Source organism: Arabidopsis thaliana (assembly GCF_000001735.4).
Source record: "Arabidopsis thaliana chromosome 1 sequence".
Classification (NCBI taxonomy): domain Eukaryota; kingdom Viridiplantae; phylum Streptophyta; class Magnoliopsida; order Brassicales; family Brassicaceae; genus Arabidopsis; species Arabidopsis thaliana.
In genome coordinates, this window is record NC_003070.9 from 24,961,628 (window position 1) to 24,984,845 (window position 23,218).

At 36.9% G+C, this 23,218-nt stretch overlaps 5 protein-coding genes and 2 long non-coding RNA genes across 15 annotated transcripts; 3 read left to right on the plus strand and 4 right to left on the minus strand.

The window, feature by feature from the left end:
* Positions 1-6: 6 nt before the first annotated feature.
* On the minus strand, positions 7-2,319 carry AT1G66910 (Protein kinase superfamily protein; the record flags this gene model as incomplete). Of its 2 annotated transcripts, NM_001334254.1 has the most annotated exons (3): positions 1,504-2,319; positions 1,247-1,276; positions 7-1,157 (listed from the first exon to the last, which is right to left on the minus strand). In NM_001334254.1, the coding sequence occupies exons 1-3, from the start codon at positions 2,312-2,314 to the stop codon at positions 7-9; spliced, it is 1,992 nt and encodes a 663-aa protein (NP_001321121.1). In that variant the 5' UTR covers positions 2,315-2,319. The 2 variants fall into 2 exon arrangements, with proteins under 2 accessions (NP_001321121.1, NP_176863.2); NM_105362.2 differs by lacking the exon at positions 1,247-1,276 and having other exon boundaries at positions 7-1,196.
* A 386-nt stretch (positions 2,320-2,705) lies between these two features.
* Positions 2,706-2,988, plus strand: AT1G08863. Its single transcript, NR_139513.1, has one exon. It is a non-coding gene; the product is annotated as an other RNA (long non-coding RNA).
* Positions 2,989-3,506: 518 nt separating this feature from the next.
* On the minus strand, positions 3,507-5,959 carry AT1G66920 (Protein kinase superfamily protein). 3 transcript variants are annotated; one of them, NM_001334255.1, is made up of 4 exons: positions 5,097-5,959; positions 4,996-5,019; positions 4,613-4,903; positions 3,507-4,534 (listed from the first exon to the last, which is right to left on the minus strand). In NM_001334255.1, exons 1-4 carry the CDS (start codon positions 5,803-5,805, stop codon positions 3,783-3,785), a joined length of 1,776 nt encoding a protein of 591 aa, NP_001322832.1. In that variant the 5' UTR covers positions 5,806-5,959; the 3' UTR covers positions 3,507-3,782. The 3 variants fall into 3 exon arrangements, with proteins under 3 accessions (NP_001322832.1, NP_001185332.1, NP_176864.1); NM_001198403.2 differs by having other exon boundaries at positions 3,507-4,903; NM_105363.2 differs by lacking the exon at positions 4,996-5,019 and having other exon boundaries at positions 3,584-4,903; positions 5,097-5,947.
* Positions 5,960-8,246: 2,287 nt separating this feature from the next.
* AT1G08867 lies at positions 8,247-8,493 on the minus strand. Its single transcript, NR_139514.1, has one exon. It is a non-coding gene; the product is annotated as an other RNA (long non-coding RNA).
* Positions 8,310-11,693, plus strand: AT1G66930 (Protein kinase superfamily protein; the record flags this gene model as incomplete). Of its 3 annotated transcripts, none has more annotated exons than NM_001334256.1 (5): positions 8,310-9,085; positions 9,236-9,949; positions 10,048-10,068; positions 10,172-10,198; positions 10,286-11,442. In NM_001334256.1, 5 exons carry the CDS (start codon positions 8,353-8,355, stop codon positions 11,440-11,442), a joined length of 2,652 nt encoding a protein of 883 aa, NP_001321228.1. The 3 variants fall into 3 exon arrangements, with proteins under 3 accessions (NP_001321228.1, NP_001321229.1, NP_176865.1); NM_001334257.1 differs by lacking the exon at positions 10,048-10,068 and having other exon boundaries at positions 8,896-9,085; positions 9,236-9,886; positions 10,286-10,558; positions 10,652-11,693; NM_105364.2 differs by lacking the exon at positions 10,048-10,068 and having other exon boundaries at positions 8,896-9,085; positions 9,236-9,886; positions 10,286-11,693.
* AT1G66940 (kinase-like protein) lies at positions 11,401-13,319 on the minus strand. Of its 4 annotated transcripts, NM_105365.3 has the most exons (5): positions 12,352-13,319; positions 12,103-12,192; positions 11,952-11,975; positions 11,838-11,864; positions 11,401-11,725 (listed from the first exon to the last, which is right to left on the minus strand). In NM_105365.3, the coding sequence occupies exons 1-5, from the start codon at positions 13,055-13,057 to the stop codon at positions 11,574-11,576; spliced, it is 999 nt and encodes a 332-aa protein (NP_564887.1). In that variant the 5' UTR covers positions 13,058-13,319; the 3' UTR covers positions 11,401-11,573. The 4 variants fall into 4 exon arrangements, with proteins under 4 accessions (NP_564887.1, NP_001322985.1, NP_974097.1 ...); NM_001334258.1 differs by having other exon boundaries at positions 11,838-11,975; positions 12,352-13,182; NM_001036167.2 differs by having other exon boundaries at positions 11,440-11,725; positions 11,952-12,192.
* Positions 13,320-16,493: 3,174 nt separating this feature from the next.
* Positions 16,494-22,992, plus strand: ABCG39 (pleiotropic drug resistance 11). Its single transcript, NM_105366.4, has 20 exons — positions 16,494-17,006; positions 17,144-17,264; positions 17,484-17,572; positions 17,689-17,773; positions 17,842-18,132; positions 18,215-18,305; positions 18,402-19,302; positions 19,398-19,558; positions 19,677-19,780; positions 19,861-20,026; positions 20,113-20,187; positions 20,257-20,375; positions 20,467-20,799; positions 20,900-21,190; positions 21,270-21,353; positions 21,429-21,562; positions 21,640-21,867; positions 21,943-22,114; positions 22,223-22,477; positions 22,565-22,992. The coding sequence occupies exons 1-20, from the start codon at positions 16,612-16,614 to the stop codon at positions 22,832-22,834; spliced, it is 4,365 nt and encodes a 1,454-aa protein (NP_176867.2). The 5' UTR covers positions 16,494-16,611; the 3' UTR covers positions 22,835-22,992.
* The last annotated feature ends 226 nt before the right edge of the window (positions 22,993-23,218 follow it).

The following is a 23,218-nucleotide window of genomic DNA, read 5'->3' on the forward strand; positions in this document are numbered from 1 at the left end:
CTTTCTTTATGCAACATTTATGGAGCATATTTCTGTGTATGCCGAGATATCCTCTGAAAAAGTAGAAGATTCTTGAAGAGTTGCTGTGGGGATTTGCTGCAAAACAGGCCTAGGAGGGACTTCAAGAGCATCCAGGTTTCCTTCCATCATCTCTACGACTCTATTCATTGCTGGGCGATCTAATGGCCAAGGCTGAATACACCACAAACCTACCAACGTCATCTTCTTTGCTATCTCATCTTCTTCGTTACTGATTGCAGTCTCGATACTCTTTCCATTGTGTGCCTTTTCAAGATCCCTATATATCCATTCGGGAAAGTACATTGAGCTTGTGCTTGATGTAGTGTCCTCGGTTGATGTTTTGTTCCTAGCTCCTATTATATCAAGAACCAACATTCCATAGCTATACACATCTGACTTGTGGGAGACTCTACCGTACACTCTTGAAAACACTTCGGGTGCAATGTACCCTATCGTTCCTCTTGTGTCCATTAGTGACAAGATACTTTCTTTCCTCTCGCATAGCTTAGCAAGGCCAAAGTCTGAAACTTTCGGGGAAAGATTGTCATCTAAGAGTACATTCTGTGGTTTTATGTCGAAATGTACAATCCTTGTTCTGCAACCATGGTGTAAGTACTCTAGACCACGAGCAACGCCTAACGCGATCCCATATAGTTCCCTCCAGTCCATAGTTGATGACTTCTTGCTTGAGATGAACTTATCAAGAGACCCGTTTTCCATAAATTCGTAAATAATTGCTCTCTTGTAACCTTCAGAGCAGAATCCTAGGAGGGTAACAATGTTGACATGCGAAGTTTGGCTCATGCTTGCAACTTCATTGATGAAGTCTTCACCATTACCCTGCGACTCTTTTAAGACTTTCACAGCAACACTACGACCGTCATAAAGTGTTCCTCTATAAACAGTTCCAAATCCGCCTTTTCCAATCACTTCGGCGAATGACTTCGTTATACTCGTTACTTGCGCGTAGCTATAGTGTTTCAGTGGAATAAGGGCCTTTAGATTCTGTTGTCTTGAATCATCTGATGTCCTCATTCTTGGATCATTCAATGTCTTTCTTTGCCGTCTGATGAGACAGTTCAAACATGTGACTACAAGAATTACGCCCATCATTGCAAAGGAAGCAGCCCCAATGCCTAAGACATAAATAACGATAAAAAATAGTTTTAATATTACTTCAACAACCCCTTCAACAAGGTATTCAAATTAGAAATAGGTTAAGCACCTGCTTTTGCTCCAGTAGAGAGGCTTGTATCTGTGGAATGGCACCAGAAAAAAAGGTTAGTATTCGAACTAAATACATACCTGTGAATCTTACTGGAAATGAAAAACTTGAAACTCGAAGGAGTTTCTGTATATAGTTATCAGAAACTAAGAGAATTTTCTGTAGATGATCCAATCAAAAAGTCGATTTAGGGAAGGGACTAGTGGTGATTCTTGTGGAAGAACCATTAGGAAATTAGAACATGTAGGAAATAATACCCTTGTTTCTAGTAGGGTTTTGTGGCTCTTGCCTATAATAGCAGACGAATCTACTTGAGGTTTGACTAAATCCACAAGCACCCTTAGAGTCTATGCACGTCCGGCAATCTGAGTTAACTTCAAGCGCGAAACCATCTTCAAGTGCAATCTTTAGATTATCTGTACTTGGAGTACTCTCCAGTGTGTTCAGCGCGGTTCTAGAAGCGGGATTACTGACGTTTCTACTGCAAGATCCCCCAAAGTCGTTTAAAAGGAAACTATTCCCTTCAAGTTTAAGGGACGGCGGAAGGAACGTGAGGTTTCTCGTCAGATAATAATTTCTTCTATCATCAGTCCCATCATCTGGACAATCAAGCTCTTTAACAAAAGTAGAAACAAACGATGAAACGTTTCGGTTGCAGTCGTAATAAATGGTTAGCAGGTCGGTGGTAGAAGCAAGTGGAAGGACGGTTTCGTTGAATGACGTAGTGAAGGAATTTGGGAGACACGGATCGTCGATATTATCGGATCTGGCGAGTGTTATGATACCAGAGTCATAATCCGCACCTAGGATTCTAAATTTGACAGAAGAAATGCTAAGCTCTGGGACTCCTGCGTTACAGTCAAGCTCGAAGTCAGGGTGACCGCATTCTTTTCTGCCAGCAATCCAGAAAGGGTACAAGAGACCTCTCTGATTACCACAAGTAAACGAGGGACTGCAGAGTATGTGATTCCCATCGGCTGATAAAACACAAGATATATGGATCACAAAGAGCATCCATATGAAGCTATAGGACATAGATTTGGTCAGAGAAAGAGAAAAATTGATCATCGTGTTGCAGGTGAATGATAAAAAAAAGATGGTGAAGAAGAGATAAATCGATAAGAAGCAAGTGGCCATGGTGAAGGTCGAAAAGGATCAAGTCAAGGAAAGTTAGTTGACCCAAAGTCAAGGAAGGACAGTGACATATACAAAGAGACTTTTTTGGAGTCCTTATTAGTTTCAGATACTAAGTTATTTCTGAAAACTAATGAGAATCTAAAGATATTACAGAAAATATTGGAGTGTGAAAAAAGGCAAAGACCGTCATTCACTATTGAAACTAACTGATATCGAAGATGAAAATTCAATTTGTGACTAGTTCATGCCAATTTTCAAATCAGTTAAGTTAGAACTCTTTCTAAGCTCAGTAACAGGAGAACAAACACAACCATACGTCCTGATATATATACTGCTCCTTTCCGCAAAGATTACACTTAATCGGTCTTACACAACCCTAACACACTTGTTAGTTTGTTCCTGGCCAACTTCTAACTCATGACCACAGATTGTCCCCGATCACTCTACAAAATTACCGTGCATAACGGTCTTCTCTGACAACTACGGTCTCTTTAGAAATACCACCAACAGACCCTCTCCTCATAAACTGAGAAGACATTGCATTCTTGTTTATTCCAAAAGTCTGATGTCTCCATAAGAAGGTTCAGGCCACCTTGCTTACCAAGTTACCATCAAATTAAAATTCATTCCTGTTTTTTCCAAATGCCCCATACAATCCAAGGAATTGCCAATTGCAGATCACGGGGAATGTCATTGTTTTCCATCAACTGAAAGATAAATTACATGTTCTCTTTAAGAAAATCTGAGAAATGGTATATAGGAATATCACATACTTTAAGAAAAATAAAATGATAATTACATAAACTAAGAATGTTTTTGATTGATATATGCATAGTCCATTTGAGTCCCCTCATGAAAAATAAGTACATTTAAAAACTTGATAGTGATCTAAAAATTGAAGAAATAAATAGGTCCAGATTAAAACCAAAACGAGTATGTTGCTTCCTTCTGAGTATGGATGATATCACTACCTTCCTTCTCGAAACAACTATATCATTTCTAATCTAATTCTCATTCTATATTCCTAATGATATATAGTATCTGTAATATCTACAAATCAAAAGTTAGTTTCTTTAGTTTTTCCGAATAGTAATAATACAGAAAATTAGAGTTATCAAAGACGAGTCAGTTTAATTTGTAAGAATTTTCTAGGAAGTTGAGGCAAAACATGGAACTAAATCTTGAGTGGGAATGGAAGGACTTATTTGTAAACATAGACCACACTTTCTCCTAACCAAAACCTGTTTTTGTTCATGCATTAAATACCGTCTATGACTTACTGACCTTAGAAAATTCAACAAATGTGTTCTATTCTTTTTTATGCAAAGAAAATTTACGTTCAAACGACAGAGATTTACTCATAAGCTAAAAGCTTGCGAGTTACAGTTTACAGAGAAAATCATATCTCAGAGGAGATTGAATTTTCCTCTGAAATCCAGGAAGAATCGAGATGAGGCACTACAGAGCATTGCAAAACAGGCCTAGGAGGCACTTCAAGAGCATCCAGGTTTCCTTCCATCATCTCTACCACTCTGTTCATCGCCGGGCGATCTAATGGCCAAGGCTGAATACACCACAAACCTACCAACGTCATCTTCTTTGCTATCTCATCTTCTTCGCTTCTATTCACGATAAGCCTTCCATTGTCTCCCTTCTCAAGATCCTTATATATCCATTCGGGAAAGTACATTGAGCTTGTGCTAGATGTAGTGTCCTCGGTTGATGTTTTGTTCCTAGCTCCTATTATATCAAGAACCAACATTCCATAGCTATACACATCTGACTTGTGGGAGACGCTACCGTACACTCTCGAAAACACTTCAGGTGCAATGTACCCTATCGTTCCTCTTGTGTCCATTAGTGACAAGATACTTTCTTTCCTCTCGCATAGCTTAGCAAGGCCAAAGTCTGATACTTTCGGGGAAAGATTGTCATCTAAGAGTACATTCTGTGGTTTTATGTCGAAATGTACAATCCTTGTTCTGCAACCATGGTGTAAGTACTCTAGACCACGAGCAACGCCTAACGCGATCCCATATAGTTCCCTCCAGTCCATAGTTGATGACTTCTTGCTTGAGATGAACTTATCAAGAGACCCGTTTTCCATAAATTCGTAAATAATTGCTCTCTTGTAACCTTCAGAGCAGAATCCTAGGAGGGTAACAATGTTGACATGTGAAGTTTGGCTCATGCTTGCAACTTCATTGATAAAGTCTTCACCATTATTACCTTTTAAGTCTTTCAAAACCTTCACTGCAACCATACGGCCATCAGAAAGGGTTCCCCTATAGACAATTCCGAATCCGCCTCGCCCCACCACTTCTGCGAATGAGTTTGTAATTCTCTTCACTTGTTCGTAGCTATATTGCTTCAGTTGAATAAGTGCTTTGATTCTTGGTTTTGGAATATGTTCCTTGAGGTCTTGTTGACCCTTATCATTTGAAGTTTTTTGCTTTCGGATAATATGGACAACCAATGTTAAGACCAAGAATGGAAGTAGAGAAACACCTGCTATTGTAGCTGAAACCACAAAATTGTTTGGTTAAAAAGATCAAAAACAGTATTCATAACCAAATTAAGTTTATTTGAAAGAATAGGAGAAGGTAAAACACCTATTTTCGCTTCAGAAGACAAGCCTACAATAATGATTTTCAGTTTCATTTCAGTATAAAGTTGTTAAAGAAAATGGATATGAAAGGATTAAGATACTTACGAGTTGGTAGATTGAGTGGCCGGCATTTAGTTTCTAATGGTAAGGTTCCGGTAAAGCCGCAATATTTATGAGAAGATGAACATTCTTGACACGAATTTTCATCGATTCTCAACCTCACCTCAAATCCATTTCTTACATCCCTTACCAAACTTGTTATATTCAACCTTTTCTCGTTTGGAACGAAACTCGTAGGAATGTTCACGGTGAAACGGGCTTCGCAGCTAACAGGATTTTCAAGGTTGTCAGACACTGAGACCGAACCTATCGCAGGACATCCGTACCTTGCAAGGTCAGGAATAACAGGGTAGCAACGGTAGAGTGTGACGCTCTTGTAGGTTGGCAAAATATCGAATATTTCTGGTGGCAAAGTCGCGTTGGCGAATGGGAATGGAGAGAGGCAAATGGACTGTAAAAAGTCTGTTCTGGCAACTCTTAGAGTGTTATATGTATGATTTATACTAAGAACATGGTACAAATGGTCTGAGATGGTTAAAGAGGTGATGTTATCAAGGCAGTGAAGCTCCAGCAATGGATGACCGCAAACTTCGGGACGATTCCCTCCCCAGAAGGGAAAACCGGCAGTGATGTTTCCACACTGAAACTGAGATTCGCACCATCCAAGTGTTTGTTTACTTGAAGCACAAGGAAGATGGTAAAATAAAGAGAAGAAGAGGAACAAGACCAAACAAGAACTGGGGAGATAGTACATGATCGGTTTGATCTATGAACAATGTGTCTTGTGGTGAGATGTAGCAAAAAGAGAGAGATATCGGAAAGGAGCACCCTAAGTCAAGGAATGATAGTGACAGATACAGAGAGATTTGGAGTCTTTTTTTTTATCACGTCTATATTAGTTGACCCTAAAAATGGTGTTTCTCAATTATTTTCTTTAGATTTTGGTTTTAGTAAATTGTGGAGTTAAGTCTTCAGTGGGAATGAGAGGGATTTGCCAATAAAGCTTTACCATACTATCTCTTATCTCCTAAATCTGTTTGTCTTCGTTATTCTAAAGATGACAAAAGAGAATATAGGAGATTGGAAAAGTCAATAATTTGTTCAGTCAAAGACTTAGGTTCACACTTTCAATTATACTAGATTAGGATGTGTTACCAAACGGGTTTCTTATTTAATAATTCAGTAACAACATTAAACTAATATAAATAATGTTAAGAAATAATTATAATTGATACATTTCTTAGAATGAAAATTAAAATGTATTTCAAAACGTGTAAATTTTTAGGTGCAGGAACCAACCGAGGGATGTCGACAAGAGCTACAACTGGTAAGAAGTTATGTTCGAGAAACGTTTTGAGACTCATGTCTCTGACTCCAGTGAACTGTTGCAGCATTGGTGGCACTGAGGAATTTGTTCCTTCTCTTTGTTCTAGTTTAGTCTTTCGGATGACAATAAGATGATGGTTTAAAAATAGAATAGAGCAAAATAAAAAGGAAACATTTTTGTTCTTATTTTCTTGAAAATTAGACCAAACAAGACACGTATATCTACAGTCATGATAAAACCGGATGACATTGTACTGATTACTGAGGATGTCTCCAATATTATGACCAATAGTGTTTCTAGAAACAAGCTCTGGTTTGAGTACGAATCGGTTATGAGCTCTATGACGAGTTCTTTATTTTTTATTTTTTTTAGAAGAACACAAAGTTTAGAATAAGAAAACACTCCTCTGGTTTAGTAGTGATTCGTCATCAGTGAAGCATTATTTTGTTGGATAAAAATAAGGGTTTTAATATCACCCAATCGGTCCACTTGCATTTTGTTTCCTAAATTAAAATATAGTTTCTCCAAACTATCATGTAACTATGAGTATATTTATATGTAATTAATTACTTCATTAAATCAATCCACATTAATGAAATAAGTTTCTGAATGTTGACTTATTATTTTAATACTTGTGCTTTTGCATGTTCTAAATATAAAATATCTGAAGCATTAATTTGTTGGGTAAACGAGAGGCTTTGATCTCACATGGTACACTTGACATTTTCTCTTAAAAAATATGTGTTCCCACAAGAAATGTCATCATCTAATTGTTGTCACATGTAACTAGTACATCTAAGTTAAAGTCTGGTGAGTTACTTGTTTAACGCTTGATAGTGCTTTTGTATATTCTAAAGTCTAAACATTTGAGTTATTAACTTTTGGGTAAAAGAAAGTTTTTATTTTACCCCATTGGTCTATTTGGCATTTGTTTTTTCTTAAAATATTTTTTTTCTTTGAAATATCAGCTAATTATTGTCACATTTAATTAGTACATCTAAATTTACAATTAAGAAATCAATTTCTAGAATGTTGAAAATTTTGTTCAATTCATGATAATTTTGCTTGTTCTAAATTCTTTAACATCAATTTATTAGTTACGACAATGTTGCTTGTTCTATTCACATTAATTTGTTAGTTACGACTTACGACAATGGTTTTGACCGTTGACAAAAAAAAACAACACATTATAGGGATCCACTTGACATTTATTATTTTAAATAATAATATTTTTATTTTCTGCAAAAAAATTATTTGATTTCCATTGACTTTGGAAAACTTATGTATTTGATGTTAAACTGTTTTTTTCTTTTAGATTTAATTTAACATTATATTTCAAATAAATAAAATACAGTTGAATTATTCGAATTGTTTCTAAACCCGGTAAACAAAATCCAAACTACCCAAAAATATATGAATTACTCAAAATATTCCAGTACAAAAAAAAATTTCCAAACGAATTTAAAGTACTCAAAAAGTAAACTAAGTACCCGAAACTAGATAAAAATGGGTTAATTAGATTTTTTTTTTTAAGTACCCGTTTGGATCAAAAAGTTTCGGTGCCCGTAATACTGGCCTCTAAGACCAGTTCGTATCAGATATTTCTAATTTAGTTTGATTCGAATTTTTGAGTACGGGTATTTTGTACGTTTGCTTGTTTAAAATATTTAAAACACTATTTGTTAGCTACGAGATGAGTTTTGATAGTTGACAAAATAAAAATAAATAAGAGTTTGGATCTCATTTTAATGATCCACTTGGCATTTACTATTTGAAATAAAATTAGTTTTCCTTCCCAATAAAATTGTTTTATTTCATTGTTACTGGTAAAGTAATGTGATCAAAGTAAGATCTTCGTATTTTTGTATATGTCACCTGTCTCTATGCTTCTCTCTCTCACGCTCTCTATCTAAAGTCAATTGCTCCTCTCCGCTCAACACAAACCAAACGCAGGAGACACACTGTTCACAAATCATGTCCTATATGCCTACTTCTTGTCTGGTCTTGTTCTTCCTCTTATTCTTATTCCACCCTCTTCCTTGGGCCCTAAGTAAAGAAGACCTAGGGTGGTGTGAGGCTCTGTTTCAGTGTGGTAACAACACTGCTGGTTTTCCCTTCTGGGGTGGGAATCGTGCCAAACCTTGCGGTCATCCGTTGCTGGAGCTTCGCTGCCTCAATAACATCACCTCTCTAAACATCTCAAACCATGAGTACAACGTTTTTCATATAGATCAAACATCTAATACTCTTAGACTTGCTAGAACAGACCTTCTAGGTTCTTTTTGTTCCGCTGAATTCAATACCCCAACTTTCCCCCGCGAAATCTTTAAGCTATTCCCAACTTATAAGAGCCTCACCGTTTTATATAACTGTGATCCAAAGCTATCTTACCGCTCAAGTTATACATGTCCTGATCTAGGTCTTTTCTCTATGTCTCAAAGCCTTGATTACCAAAATTCCTGCCAAGACAGTTTCAAAGTTAACGTTCCAACTAGTTTTGTTCCAGAGGAGAAAGAGATGAATCTGACCCATTTGGAAAGTGCTCTAAGAAAAGGTTTTGAAGTGAAGCTGGTGATCGATGAGATACCGTGTCAAGAATGTTCATCCAGTCGTGGAATCTGTGGTTTCAACAGTACCACACAGATATGCTGCAACGTAACCTCACTTTCTGGTGGAGTTACTTGCGTACCACAACATCAACCTAGCGGTAAGTTTCTCACCTAATCCTATTGAGTGGCCTCCAAGGAAACAAAACAAGAGTATAACAAAATGATCAAGCTATCTCTGTTGTTGACGAATTCTCTGTCTTAAAGTCAAATGATGCTCTTTGTGATCCCATTTTTGTTTTATGTTTCAGCTGATGAGCTTAGGCGCCGCTGTAGTGAACGGTTTAGCTGCGGCAATCAGAGAAATCTCTATTACCCCTTTTGGATACCTGGTCGAGAATATTGTGGCCACCCTGACTTCAAGCTTGACTGTAGCGGAGGATTCGCAGAGCTTAACATAGCCTCCGTGAATTTCAGAATCTTAAATATGAGTTATGACTCTTCTAACAAAAGACTTGCCAGATCAGACTATCTCAACGATCTTTGTCCCCCAAACCCACTAAATGATGAGCCTCTCATCGAAACAGTCCTTCAATTCAGTGCTGACACAGAGTTGCTAACATTATATTACGACTGCCAACTTAATTCATCTGCTACTTCTCCTTTTCCTAGTAGCTACTTTGGAGAGCTTGGTTGTGATGAGGGAAGAAGTTACTATGTAACGAGAAACCTCTCATCTCCTTTACTTGACAGGTTTAGAGGAGTTTTAAACAACTTAAGAGAAATGTGCAAAAGAAAAGTCAGTGTTCCTGCGTCTGGACCGGCGTTAAACACACTTCAGACAAATCCAAATTCAAACAATCTAAAGATGGCTCTTGAACATGGTTTTGAGCTTCAAGATAACTCAAATTGTTCTATGTGTGTTTTGTCTGGCGGTTCTTGTGGATATAATCAGAACTCAAGTTTGTTTGTATGTTATTGTAAAGATGGGCCGCAAGATAACCAATGCGATATAAACCTAGATGGTAAGTTCTCTTCCATCTTATTAAGTTTAATTTCAAAGGACAAAGTTCTGTTTTCATTTCTAACTGACTTTGTTTTTGGTACCATTTGATTGTTGCAGATATTATCGGGAATCGAATAGGTACTTAACCTTTCTTGGAGTAACTGATTTAATCTTCGGAGCAAATCTTTGTTCGTTTCAAAATTTTATGCTGACTAATTTTACTTATTTATTTGTTCTACAGTGGCTATTATCATCGGCATTTTCGTAGGTAAGTTAAATAACTAGAGATATTTCTTTTTGCTCAATCAAATAAAGTTACTAATAAAACAGAGTTTCTCTGTTTTATTTTTGACAGCTTTGTGTACAATAGGAGGTTTCATTGCTTTCCTTGTATTATTGTGCCCTTGTTGCAAAGTCCGAATTTTCCGGAATAGAAAAACATCAGATGATCGGAGACAAGAGAAGCTAAAGGCCCTTATTCCACTCAAACATTATACTTATGCACAAGTAAAGAGAATGACAAAGTCATTTGCGGAAGTGGTTGGGAGAGGCGGGTTTGGAATAGTTTATAGAGGAACTCTTTGTGATGGCCGTATGGTTGCGGTGAAGGTCTTGAAAGAATCAAAGGGTAATAATAGCGAAGACTTTATAAATGAAGTTTCTAGCATGAGCCAAACATCTCATGTCAACATTGTTTCTCTTCTTGGATTCTGCTCTGAAGGTTCAAGAAGAGCTATTATATATGAATTTTTGGAGAATGGGTCACTCGATAAGTTCATCTCGGAAAAGACTTCAGTGATTTTGGACTTGACGGCACTGTATGGGATCGCGCTAGGCGTTGCTCGTGGTCTAGAGTACTTGCATTATGGCTGCAAAACGAGGATTGTGCATTTCGACATTAAACCTCAAAACGTTTTGTTGGATGATAATCTTTCCCCGAAAGTTTCTGATTTCGGACTTGCTAAACTATGCGAGAAGAAAGAGAGTGTCATGTCATTGATGGATACAAGAGGTACAATAGGATACATTGCACCAGAGATGATCTCTCGAGTTTATGGGAGTGTTTCTCACAAGTCAGATGTGTATAGCTACGGAATGTTGGTCTTCGAAATGATAGGTGCAAGGAAGAAAGAACGATTTGGTCAAAACTCTGCGAACGGAAGTTCAATGTACTTTCCAGAATGGATATATAAGGATCTTGAGAAGGCAGACAATGGGGATCTTGAGCATATCGAGATTGGAATCAGCAGCGAGGAAGAGGAGATAGCAAAGAAGATGACATTGGTGGGTTTGTGGTGTATTCAGTCTTCCCCATCAGATCGTCCACCGATGAACAAAGTTGTAGAGATGATGGAAGGAAGTTTGGATGCTCTTGAAGTTCCACCTAGACCTGTTTTGCAGCAAATTCATGTAGGACCTCTTCTTGAATCTTCTTGGATTACTGAGGAAAGTTCAAGCATCTCCGAGATTGAAAATAGGAATCTTCAAGTTTGTGAAAAAATATTGTCTTGAAAGTCATACTCTAGACTCTAGAGAAATGATCCTATAAAGTTAATGTCTGTAAATATTATTTGCATAACAAATAGAGAACAAGTATCAGTATACAAGAACACAATTCAAAAGTTCCACGGCGGCTTCTTAGATCAAGTCCGTGCTTTAATATCCTCTGAAAGTGTTGGTGATTCTTTAATAGGTCTAGGAGGGACTTCAAGAGCATCTGATGATTTTTTCTTTCTGACAATCTTGGCTCGGCAACATAGGCAAAGAAACACCAAGGAAACAATAATACCTGATACTAAAAAGCAATGCAGAAAAACAGAGAAAATGTTTGGTTAGTAACTTTGTATATATAATCTAAGAATATAAAAAAAAACATTTTGAATAGTCTCGAGGCAAAAAAAACTAACCTATGAGTATCAAGATCAACACACCACCTGTATAACCATTAAACAAGTAAAATTTGTCAGCATAAAACCAAAGATTAAAGAACAATAAACTCAGAGAGGAAAGGTTAACGGTACCTATTATCCATCTAATATTAGATTCTGTATCGATAAAATGGCGCAAAAAAAAAAGAAAAACAGTTAGCGCTGAATGAACACAGAAACTGTGAAACCGAAATCATGAAACTAAAGAGAGTGTCTGTAAATGAACCGATGAAAGAAATCTTACTGCCCGAACTGCATGATAGGCTATACGGATCCTTACAATAGCAGAGGAACGTACTTGAGGTCTGATTATATCCACAAGAACCCTCAGAGTCTACACACATTGAAAAGTATGGTGTGGAACAAGTCAAAAGCAAGAAAACAAAGTAGTAGAGGAAAAAGAGTAATGCTAAGTTAAGCTTATCCCTTGTCCTCACCTTTTCTCTTAAGCTCATTAGTAAGTAATTTATGTCTATAAGTGTATGAAACTTACCACTTGGTGGACGACATTTAACTCCTGGTGTTAAGTTTTCGTTGAAGACATGACATCTTCCAAGAGAGGATAAACATTCCTGACATGTATTCTCATTGATCACCACCGTCACCTCAAATCCTTTTCTTAAAACACTTTCCAAATTGGTCACATTCAACTCTTTCTCTTTTGTATCGAAACTCGTGGGAACCTTCACGGTGAAACTGGAACGACAGCTCTCAGGATATTTTTCAGGGCTTTCAGACACTGAGATGGGACCTATCTCAGGACATGTATAGCTAGAAAGGTTAGGAAGCACAGAGGAGCATTGGTAGAATATAGTGACGCTCTTGTAGGTCCGTGAAAGCTCGAAAGTTTCGGGAGGCAAGGTTGTGTTTGTGAATACAGAGGAGCAAAAAGAACCTAGAAGGTTCTGTTTGGCAAGTGTAAGAGTGTTAGATGTTTGATCTATACGGAGAACAGAGTACTTTTGGTTTGAGATGAATAAAGAGGTGATGTTGTTTTTGTTGCAGTGAAGCTCCAGCGATGGATGACCGCATTCTTTATGACGATTCCCACCCGAGAAGGGGAAACCAGCGGTGATGTTTCCGCACTGAAACAAAGTCTCACACCAGCCAAGTCCTTGATTACTTGAATCACAAGGAAGAGGGTGAAATAAGGAGAGGAGGAAGAATATAACTAGACAAGAAGTGGGAAGATGATACATGATTAGTTCGGTTCATGAAAAATGTGTCTTCTTAGTTTGGTTTGTGTTGAGAGAAGCAGAGTAAATGAATTAGTGAGATACAGAGAGAGAAAGAGAGACAAGAAGCCTCAGGACCATGTCAAGTGGGAGACTGTCCTGAGGACCATGTCAAGTGGGGGAGACAGAAGCGTAGACATGTGATGATGTCAAGTTTACTTTTGAAATTTCTTTGTTTTTTTCTCCAAGTTAAAATTTTGAAATGTCTCTCTAATAAGCACTAAAAATTCTCTATACGGTCCTACCACGTAGTTGATGAGGTCTCAGCATTGTTCGAACTGGATATGATTATGGGAACACTATTAATTGTTCTATCTTAACACAATTTTTCCTTGCAGTTAATCCAATGTGGAGTGAAAAAACATCTTGTAAACACATCCCAAAGAAGGTGTGCCATGGAAACACAAGATTCAAATCTTTGATGTGACATAATTGTGGTACAGTAATGATTAGTTCTCCGAATATACTAGCTCCCTCCAATAACTAGGGAAAAATTGTTGGTATTGGATTTAGCACAAATCCAGCCAGCCCAATGAAAACCCATTAAGTGTCAACGACAAAATAAACTAGGAGATGAGGTACATACGACGTAAATATAAAGCCCATGAAAACACGAAGATGAGTCATATCCAGATTGCTCCAGATGACCTCGACACATTCTAATTGCTGAATCAAAATGGTCAAATTTTGAATTTAGCGATATATTTAACATGTTAAGACATTTTGATCTGAGCATTTAATGACTTCTGACTAAGACAGAATATCAAACCAAAAATCACCAACTTTTTCTATCCTCGATATTAGCTTTTCTCTTCATTTCCCTTTGTAATTCAGTTCGAGGATCATCAACATTCAACAAAAAGACAAAATCAGAACTATTTAATGATGATGGTTGGGGAAACGATCAGAATATGATCCATAGGGGCCCTATTTTCTTTCTTAACACGCCATAGGGAAATGGCGACCTTATATCAATATATACCGTGGAATCAAAGTTTTGAAATTTTTACAGGTCAAATCTAATGAATGTGCATGGTTTTAAATTCTAACGTACGAAATGATGTAACCGTTTCCGTTATATAAATGTCCAAAATAATGATACTCTACCCACTAAAGAAGAAATTAAATAGGGAAACAAACTAAAAGTACCTCTTTCAGTTTGATCCAAAAAAAACTAAAAAACAAAAGTACTTCGTGTAAAACTCCGATTTTGTAAATATGGTGATGTATTTCAAGAGGTTTAAAAGAATTGATTTGAGTATTTATGTTACAAAAAATGCATTTATTTTTTTGGGCCCTCACAAACAAAATGCATCATTTCAGAACCCCACAACTAAGCTTTTTTGAGATGGAACAATTTCATGATTGATGACCTACCCCATAGTAACTTTTGGTAATGTGTGAGTTGAAAACAAAATACAAAAAAAAAAACTCATGGTAATTTGTATGGTTATTAAACAAGTCTTTTTAGAATAACGCATCAACCATCGGATGAGAGTGTAGCCCACAAACCAAAAAAAACGTGGGAATGGGACATTAGCAGTACAGTCGGGGGTTACACTTTGTCATTTAGGTGTCGCTATACATGTGCATGCGTGCTTTTTTAAATTAAAAAATAAAATAAAAAACAGGTTGAATAATTCGATAAGTAAATAAATACACAAGTAAATTCACTAATTTCCTGCCGTGATTTGGTTTAATGCTTTAATACAAATGTTTTCTTTTGAAATTAAGGTTGCGACTTGTGAGTTCTTCCAAAGTTGTTTTTTTTTTCTTTGAAAATAACGTTAATTTATATTCCAAAAAAAAAACATAACGTTTTTACGTCGAATGCAACGTGAATTTAAGAGTCTGAGCTTAAAAGAAATATGAAAAAATGATCACACTCTAAGTGATTAACTTATAGACTTGAACCAAGCTTGGAGGGCGCCATCGTATCTCCTATCTCCCTTGAGTCGGATCGATGACAACTGGTTTCTGATTTGTATCTAGCCATTCAACGAGTTGAGAGACCGTGTTCGGAGGCTCACCGTGCCGTGTTCCAAAGTTGTTCTTGAGTTTAGTATAGAACAACACGATTAAATAGCTACTTATACTAAGTATAGACCACGATATGGTCACACATGCAGATTATTTAGTTTTATCAATAACTACATTAACTATTGTCTTTGTATAGTGACACACACCAATTAACATGCCTTATATTTGCAACATTATACCCATCTTTTTAGTCTTGTTCCAGTTCGTACGTTGGAATCCAGTACCATCCGGTTTAAATCCAAACCTGACGACCCACCAAACCAATCCAACTTGATCCAAAAGAAGACTAATTAAAAGGTAAGAGAACAGTTATATGCTTTTCTACATTTGAAATATATGTGGTCACGTGTTTACTACATTCAATAGTGAGTTGAGCTCATTCCTAAAATTAGTTTTTTTATGATTTTTTTCAGTGTAGAATAAGTCAATAACATAATTAAGAGGGCATTTCTCTGAGAAATACTATAATGCACATGGCTGTTCGGCTGTAATTTTCTTGTTTTGGGAACTCCAGAGTTCTATATCTTAAATGCTTGCGTTCGATTATTAGTACTAGAACTAAGTACTATTAATGATTATGGTTATGATGACACTCATCATTACTGTTGTATTTATGGATTGCATGGAAATAACCAAATGCTTTAAATAGTCATGTGACGAAAACCCCTTGCTTCGTGGGCTACGGTATCTACTGATTTTACATTTTATCTAAATCCATAATGTTATGTACTTATGTTCAACTGTTATCGCAACTTTTTGATGAAGTCAAAAATATCCCGTTAACATTTGTTTTTTTTTCGTATTTTAGGTTTGTAGATCAGATTAATCTTCGAGGCCGTCTCAAGTATTTTGACAAACAACCTTAAGTAAAATACTAAAAATGGACCTTTTATTGTTTACACGATGTCAATAAAAAAACCACCAAAGAAGTTAATAGTTTTTGATCTCTCAAATTTCATTTTCTTTCTCAAACTCAAATTTTATCGCATTTGTTATAAAAACGTTATCTTTTGAAAAAATATAATTTTACATTAAATTCAAAAAAAAAAAAAAAAAAACCAAACTTTCGTTTTAGATGTCATTTTTTAACTTTCTTCTATCTAAATATTTAGAAGGAAAAAAAAAATTAAAAACTCTCAAATCAAGGATGCATATGTAACAATGTAACACAATTGTTTAGTGAACTCTCATATATCCTCAATTATATCTGCCGCATTTAAACAACCGTCATACTTTTTTGTTACTAAAATTTGTAATACTATTGACAAATTTTGTTTTCCTTTGTATACATAATTATTTCTTTTCTTATATACATAAAAAAATGTTCTTCTATTGTCAAATCTACGTTTATTCATTATTCAAAAGATTTTAACCCGCCTCTTCTCTCACCACAAAGTTCCTCTTTATCTTTAAATGGCGGACGCATCTCTCCGTATCCTTCTTCGTAATTAAAACCAGAGGACTCGTAGTCGTTGGCAATGGCCGCAATGCTAGGACGAGATGAAGATCCGGTCGGAGCATTGAGTGGGAGAGTGAGTTTGGCCTCCACCAGTCACAGGAGTTTGGTCGGAGCTTCCAAAAGCTTTCGAGATGTGTTCATGCCTCAAACTGACGAGGTGTTTGGGAGGAGCGAACGTCGGGAGGAAGATGACATGGAGCTCCGATGGGCGGCGATTGAGAGATTGCCGACGTTTGATCGGCTACGTAAAGGGATGTTGCCGCAAACGTCGGCTAACGGGAAGATTGAGCTTGAGGATATTGACCTAACAAGGCTCGAACCTAAGGATAAGAAACACCTTATGGAAATGATTTTGAGTTTCGTTGAAGAAGACAATGAAAAGTTTCTACGTGATTTGAGAGAAAGAACAGATAGGTAAGATAAAAAGCAAACAAAAATTTATTAAATTGTTTTCCAAAATTTCCAAAAAAGAAGACAAAAAATCCCTTTAAATCTTTATTTTTCTTAATTTTGTTGTTCCGACAATTTTGCAATTTATTTTGCGAGAACAGAGTGGGAATTGAAGTTCCAAAAATTGAAGTAAGGTATGAGAATATTTCAGTGGAAGGAGATGTGCGTAGTGCAAGTAGAGCGCTTCCTACTCTCTTCAACGTCACCTTGAATACATTGGAGGTTGAATTTTTTTTTTCATTATTTTGATCTTGTTTTGTTTATTTTTGGTAGCTTTCTTTTGTTCAATATCGTCGACAAAATAAGATCTAAGTAAAGAAGATAAAACCTAACTTTGTAAATATTCTTTTGTTGTTGTTGATTTTGAAGCATATTAAGCTTTTATTTATATAAACAATGATGAAGCTTTACTTAAAGAGTCTTTCTGTTATTTGTATATAGAGCATTCTTGGATTCTTCCACCTCCTTCCATCTAAAAGGAAAAAGATTCAGATACTAAAAGATATCAGCGGCATTGTCAAACCATCAAGGTAATTAAAGCTAATGAGACAACGGTGTCTTTGCTATATTATATCTCAACATGGAAACTTTTAGATGAAAGGAGAATATATTTGAGTTTAGTTACATTGTTGTTGAGCATTTCCAGGATGACTTTATTACTTGGTCCACCAAGCTCAGGAAAAACAACTTTGTTACAAGCTTTGGCTGGGAAGCTCGATGACACTCTCCAGGTTTGTTTTTTTATTAGAGTAACAAGTAAGAATAATCATTCATTATCTAACCCGATAATGGAAAACAGATGTCGGGGAGGATAACATATTGCGGTCATGAGTTTCGCGAGTTTGTACCTCAAAAGACGTGTGCATACATCAGTCAACATGACCTTCACTTTGGAGAAATGACGGTGAGAGAGATACTGGATTTTTCGGGACGATGTCTAGGTGTTGGAAGTCGGTACCAGTTGATGTCTGAGCTTTCAAGGAGGGAGAAAGAAGAGGGAATAAAGCCAGACCCTAAAATTGATGCATTCATGAAATCCATTGCTATATCAGGGCAAGAAACTAGCTTGGTTACAGATTATGTACTTAAGGTACTTTACTTTACTTGTGCTTTTTCTAACAAAGTGAAAGAACAATGTTTTGAGCTTATCCCTGGTTAATTTCACTTGACAGATACTTGGTCTAGACATTTGTGCTGACATACTTGCTGGAGACGTAATGAGAAGAGGTATTTCTGGTGGACAGAAGAAGCGTCTAACAACAGGTAAGACTTTGAGTATTAGTGTATGTAATACATATCTTCACTTTTCTAGATGATTCGTTACACTATATGATCATGACTCTTATTTTAACTGAGCAGGAGAGATGTTGGTAGGACCTGCGAGAGCTCTTTTTATGGATGAAATATCAACAGGGTTGGATAGTTCCACAACATTTCAAATTTGCAAGTTCATGAGGCAACTAGTTCATATCTCGGATGTCACGATGATTATTTCGCTTCTACAACCAGCACCAGAGACATTCGAGCTTTTTGACGACATTATCTTGCTTTCCGAGGGCCAAATTGTCTACCAAGGCCCACGGGACAACGTTCTTGAGTTCTTTGAATACTTTGGTTTCCAATGTCCTGAAAGAAAAGGGGTTGCAGACTTTCTACAAGAAGTTACGTCTAAGAAGGACCAAGAACAGTATTGGAACAAGAGAGAACAACCTTATAACTATGTGTCCGTAAGTGATTTTTCAAGCGGCTTTAGTACTTTCCACACCGGGCAGAAACTTACTTCAGAATTCAGGGTTCCCTATGACAAAGCTAAAACTCATTCTGCTGCACTAGTCACACAAAAGTATGGTATATCAAACTGGGAGCTCTTCAAAGCATGCTTTGATAGGGAATGGTTGCTTATGAAACGCAACTCCTTTGTGTATGTGTTCAAGACCGTCCAGATAACAATCATGTCTTTGATTACCATGACGGTCTATCTTAGGACAGAAATGCATGTTGGTACCGTGCGAGATGGTCAAAAGTTTTATGGTGCTATGTTTTTCAGCTTGATCAATGTTATGTTTAATGGACTAGCTGAACTAGCATTCACAGTGATGAGGCTCCCGGTGTTCTACAAGCAGAGGGACTTCTTGTTCTACCCTCCATGGGCTTTTGCCTTACCTGCTTGGCTTCTGAAGATTCCATTATCTCTTATCGAATCAGGAATATGGATTGGTCTTACGTATTATACTATCGGTTTTGCTCCTTCCGCTGCAAGGTACAGTTTCTTGCTTCTAGTGAAGATCACTAAAGAACTTTTCTTAATCGTCTTCTATTTTCATTTTCTTGAACTAACTAAACTTGTGTTACTAGGTTTTTCCGGCAGTTGCTAGCATACTTCTGTGTGAATCAGATGGCCCTTTCTTTGTTTAGATTCCTTGGAGCCATTGGAAGAACAGAAGTAATCTCTAACTCAATCGGAACGTTCACATTGCTAATTGTATTTACTCTTGGAGGCTTCATTATTGCTAAAGGTAAAGCAGATGATCCCTTGTTACGCAAGAAAGTTAAAAAAAAAAAAAAACAATAATACATTTTTTCTTAGCTATGAGATTGTTATGTGAAAACATATTTTATATTTTTGTTTCACAGATGACATTCGACCGTGGATGACTTGGGCTTATTATATGTCCCCTATGATGTATGGACAGACTGCTATTGTTATGAATGAATTTCTCGATGAGAGATGGAGCAGTGTAAGATTTCACCAAGTCCTTCTCTTGTTGACTTCTCTTTACCAATTGTGATGCAAAATCTGTTATGTTACATGATGCAGCCCAACTATGATACCCGCATCAACGCGAAAACAGTTGGAGAAGTCCTACTAAAGAGCCGGGGCTTCTTTACGGAGCCATACTGGTTTTGGATATGTATTGTGGCACTACTTGGATTTTCTTTGTTGTTCAATCTCTTCTACATACTAGCCTTGATGTATTTGAACCGTAAGTAATCTTATTTTTCGGCTATTCTAGACTTTTGAAGAGAATCATTTTTTGTTGACAAGGTCTTGAAAAAAATATTTCTTCAGCTCTTGGTAACTCCAAAGCTACAGTTGTGGAAGAAGGTAAAGACAAACAAAAAGGGGAAAACCGTGGAACAGAAGGTGCAATCTTTTAATTCTTTTATCTTTAGTTTATGTGTCTTAGTTTCTGACTAAGCTTAGAATTTGCAGGTTCTGTTGTGGAACTTAATAGTTCTTCAAATAAAGGGCCAAAGAGAGGAATGGTTTTACCTTTTCAACCACTTTCTCTTGCATTCAACAATGTGAACTACTACGTTGATATGCCTTCAGTAAGTAACCATGTCTCATACTATTTAGACTTCACCAATTACGTAACAAATGCGTTTTAAGTTTCATTCGTTGTACCTTAAAATATTGCAGGAAATGAAGGCGCAAGGAGTGGAAGGCGATCGTCTTCAATTACTAAGAGACGTTGGTGGAGCTTTCAGGCCAGGCATATTGACAGCATTGGTTGGTGTCAGTGGTGCAGGTAAGACAACATTAATGGATGTCTTAGCCGGTAGGAAAACTGGAGGGTACATCGAAGGGAGTATAAGCATATCTGGTTACCCAAAGAACCAAACAACATTTGCTAGAGTCAGTGGTTACTGTGAACAAAATGACATCCATTCTCCACATGTTACCGTTTATGAATCCCTCATCTATTCAGCTTGGCTTCGTCTTTCCACCGATATAGACATCAAAACACGAGAGGTAAGTATATTACTATGCAAAACAATTCACTGTTTTTTTCATAATCGCACGCAAGACTTTATACACAAGTAACTTTTTTTTTTTTTTTTGTGATTGGCAGCTGTTTGTTGAAGAAGTAATGGAGTTGGTTGAGCTCAAACCTCTTAGAAACTCTATAGTTGGCCTTCCTGGAGTAGATGGTCTTTCAACCGAACAGAGGAAGAGGCTTACTATTGCGGTTGAATTGGTAGCTAACCCATCAATAATCTTCATGGATGAACCAACATCTGGTCTTGATGCAAGAGCTGCCGCTATTGTTATGCGTACTGTTAGGAATACCGTTGATACAGGGAGGACTGTTGTCTGTACAATTCACCAGCCTAGCATCGACATTTTCGAATCATTCGATGAGGTTTGCCTCCAAAAAATCACAGTTTTTGTCCCCAAAACAGAATTTTTTTTTTTTAACAAATCATATTTGGTCATTGTAGCTTTTGTTGATGAAACGTGGAGGCCAAGTTATATATGCTGGAAGTCTAGGGCATCACTCTCAGAAACTAGTTGAATATTTTGAGGTGAATCATCTGTTTGTTTCATCTCTTAGTCATATATATCCGTGGAATTATCTATATCTAGAACGCTACTTGCAGGCTGTTGAAGGGGTTCCAAAGATCAATGACGGATACAATCCTGCGACGTGGATGCTTGACGTTACTACTCCTTCAATGGAGTCACAAATGAGCCTGGACTTTGCTCAAATATTCTCCAACTCCTCTCTTTATCGGTATGCTAAAGAAAATGCTGCTACTAAACCAGAGTGTTACTCTGTCCTTTTAATACGAACTTGATGTTCTTTCTCAGGAGAAATCAAGAACTCATCAAAGATTTAAGTACTCCACCACCTGGATCAAAGGATGTCTACTTCAAAACAAAGTACGCGCAATCGTTTTCTACTCAAACCAAAGCTTGCTTCTGGAAACAGTATTGGTCATATTGGAGACATCCTCAGTACAATGCCATTCGGTTTCTCATGACAGTGGTCATTGGCGTCTTGTTTGGTCTAATTTTCTGGCAAATAGGAACAAAAACGTAAGCCATTTTTTTCCTCGCTTTGTTCAATTTTTAAACCATCATCTTATAGAAACATGACTTAAACCAAAACAGAGAAAACGAACAAGACCTGAATAATTTCTTTGGAGCCATGTACGCTGCTGTATTGTTCCTCGGTGCCTTAAACGCTGCAACAGTTCAGCCCGCAATTGCCATTGAGCGAACGGTCTTTTACCGCGAAAAAGCCGCTGGAATGTACTCCGCCATTCCATATGCAATTTCGCAGGTTAAAACCATTCTCATAATTTTGTATTTACTTGTTATATGATTCTTTCCTAAAATATGGTTAAGCCACAATCAGAACTAACCAAAAATGTATCTAAAAATGGTGTAGGTAGCAGTGGAAATCATGTACAACACGATACAAACCGGAGTTTACACGCTGATTCTATATTCAATGATCGGATGTAACTGGACTATGGCCAAATTCTTGTGGTTCTACTACTACATGTTAACAAGCTTCATCTACTTTACGCTATACGGTATGATGCTTATGGCCTTGACACCAAACTATCAGATTGCCGGAATCTGCATGTCCTTCTTCCTCAGTCTTTGGAACCTCTTCTCCGGTTTCCTCATCCCCAGACCGGTAAATTAAGCAACTTACACTTTGATAATATCAACAAAAGTGTTTTAAGAGCTTAACTTTAGGTTTTTGTTTTGATTAAAAATGCAGCAAATACCTATATGGTGGAGATGGTACTACTGGGCAACACCTGTGGCTTGGACATTGTATGGACTCATCACATCTCAAGTAGGAGACAAGGATTCAATGGTGCACATTAGTGGAATCGGAGACATAGATCTCAAAACGTTGCTCAAAGAAGGATTTGGGTTTGAACATGACTTCTTACCAGTTGTAGCAGTTGTTCACATCGCTTGGATCTTACTCTTTCTCTTTGTCTTCGCCTATGGTATCAAGTTTCTCAACTTCCAAAGAAGGTGAAGAGAGAACCTTAATAGAAAGAGTTTAAATCTTTATAGAATAGTGTTGAAAGTTTATGAATTCATGTAAAATTTCTTTAGAATGCACTTTTTGTTAATTGTTTTGTCATTTGATTATTAATAAAACCAGCTTAAGTTATTATGAAATTATGATTTTTCATTTCCAAAATTAGTACCCTTGATATGTCTATATTCCCAAGTGATTATTGTTTATATCTCTTAAATAAAACGGCACCAGCTGCGAATAGTGTGCATCCAAGTGCAATGCATAGAACTCTTGGTTTGAGATGAATAAAGAGGTGATGTTATTGTTGCAGTGAAGGTCCAGAAATGGATGACCGCAAATTTTGGGATGATTCCTACCCGAGAAGAGGAAACTAGTGGT

Coding starts and splice junctions, on each gene's coding strand:
- AT1G66920 (NM_001198403.2), bottom strand. CDS start 5,805: ATGTACTATCTCCCCAGTTCTTGTTTGGTCTTGTTCCTCTTCTTCTCT. Junction 5,020..5,096: donor GCCACTCAATCTACCAACTC/GTAAGTATCTTA, acceptor TCATTATTGTAG/GCTTGTCTTCTGAAGCGAAA. Junction 4,904..4,995: donor GTCTTCTGAAGCGAAAATAG/GTGTTTTACCTT, acceptor TTGTGGTTTCAG/CTACAATAGCAGGTGTTTCT.
- AT1G66940 (NM_001334258.1), bottom strand. CDS start 13,057: ATGTATCATCTTCCCACTTCTTGTCTAGTTATATTCTTCCTCCTCTCC. Junction 12,193..12,351: donor TAAATGTCGTCCACCAAGTG/GTAAGTTTCATA, acceptor CAATGTGTGTAG/ACTCTGAGGGTTCTTGTGGA. Junction 11,976..12,102: donor CCTATCATGCAGTTCGGGCA/GTAAGATTTCTT, acceptor TTATCGATACAG/AATCTAATATTAGATGGATA.
- ABCG39 (NM_105366.4), top strand. CDS start 16,612: ATGGCCGCAATGCTAGGACGAGATGAAGATCCGGTCGGAGCATTGAGT. Junction 21,563..21,639: donor TCCAACTCCTCTCTTTATCG/GTATGCTAAAGA, acceptor GTTCTTTCTCAG/GAGAAATCAAGAACTCATCA. Junction 22,115..22,222: donor TTCCATATGCAATTTCGCAG/GTTAAAACCATT, acceptor AAAATGGTGTAG/GTAGCAGTGGAAATCATGTA.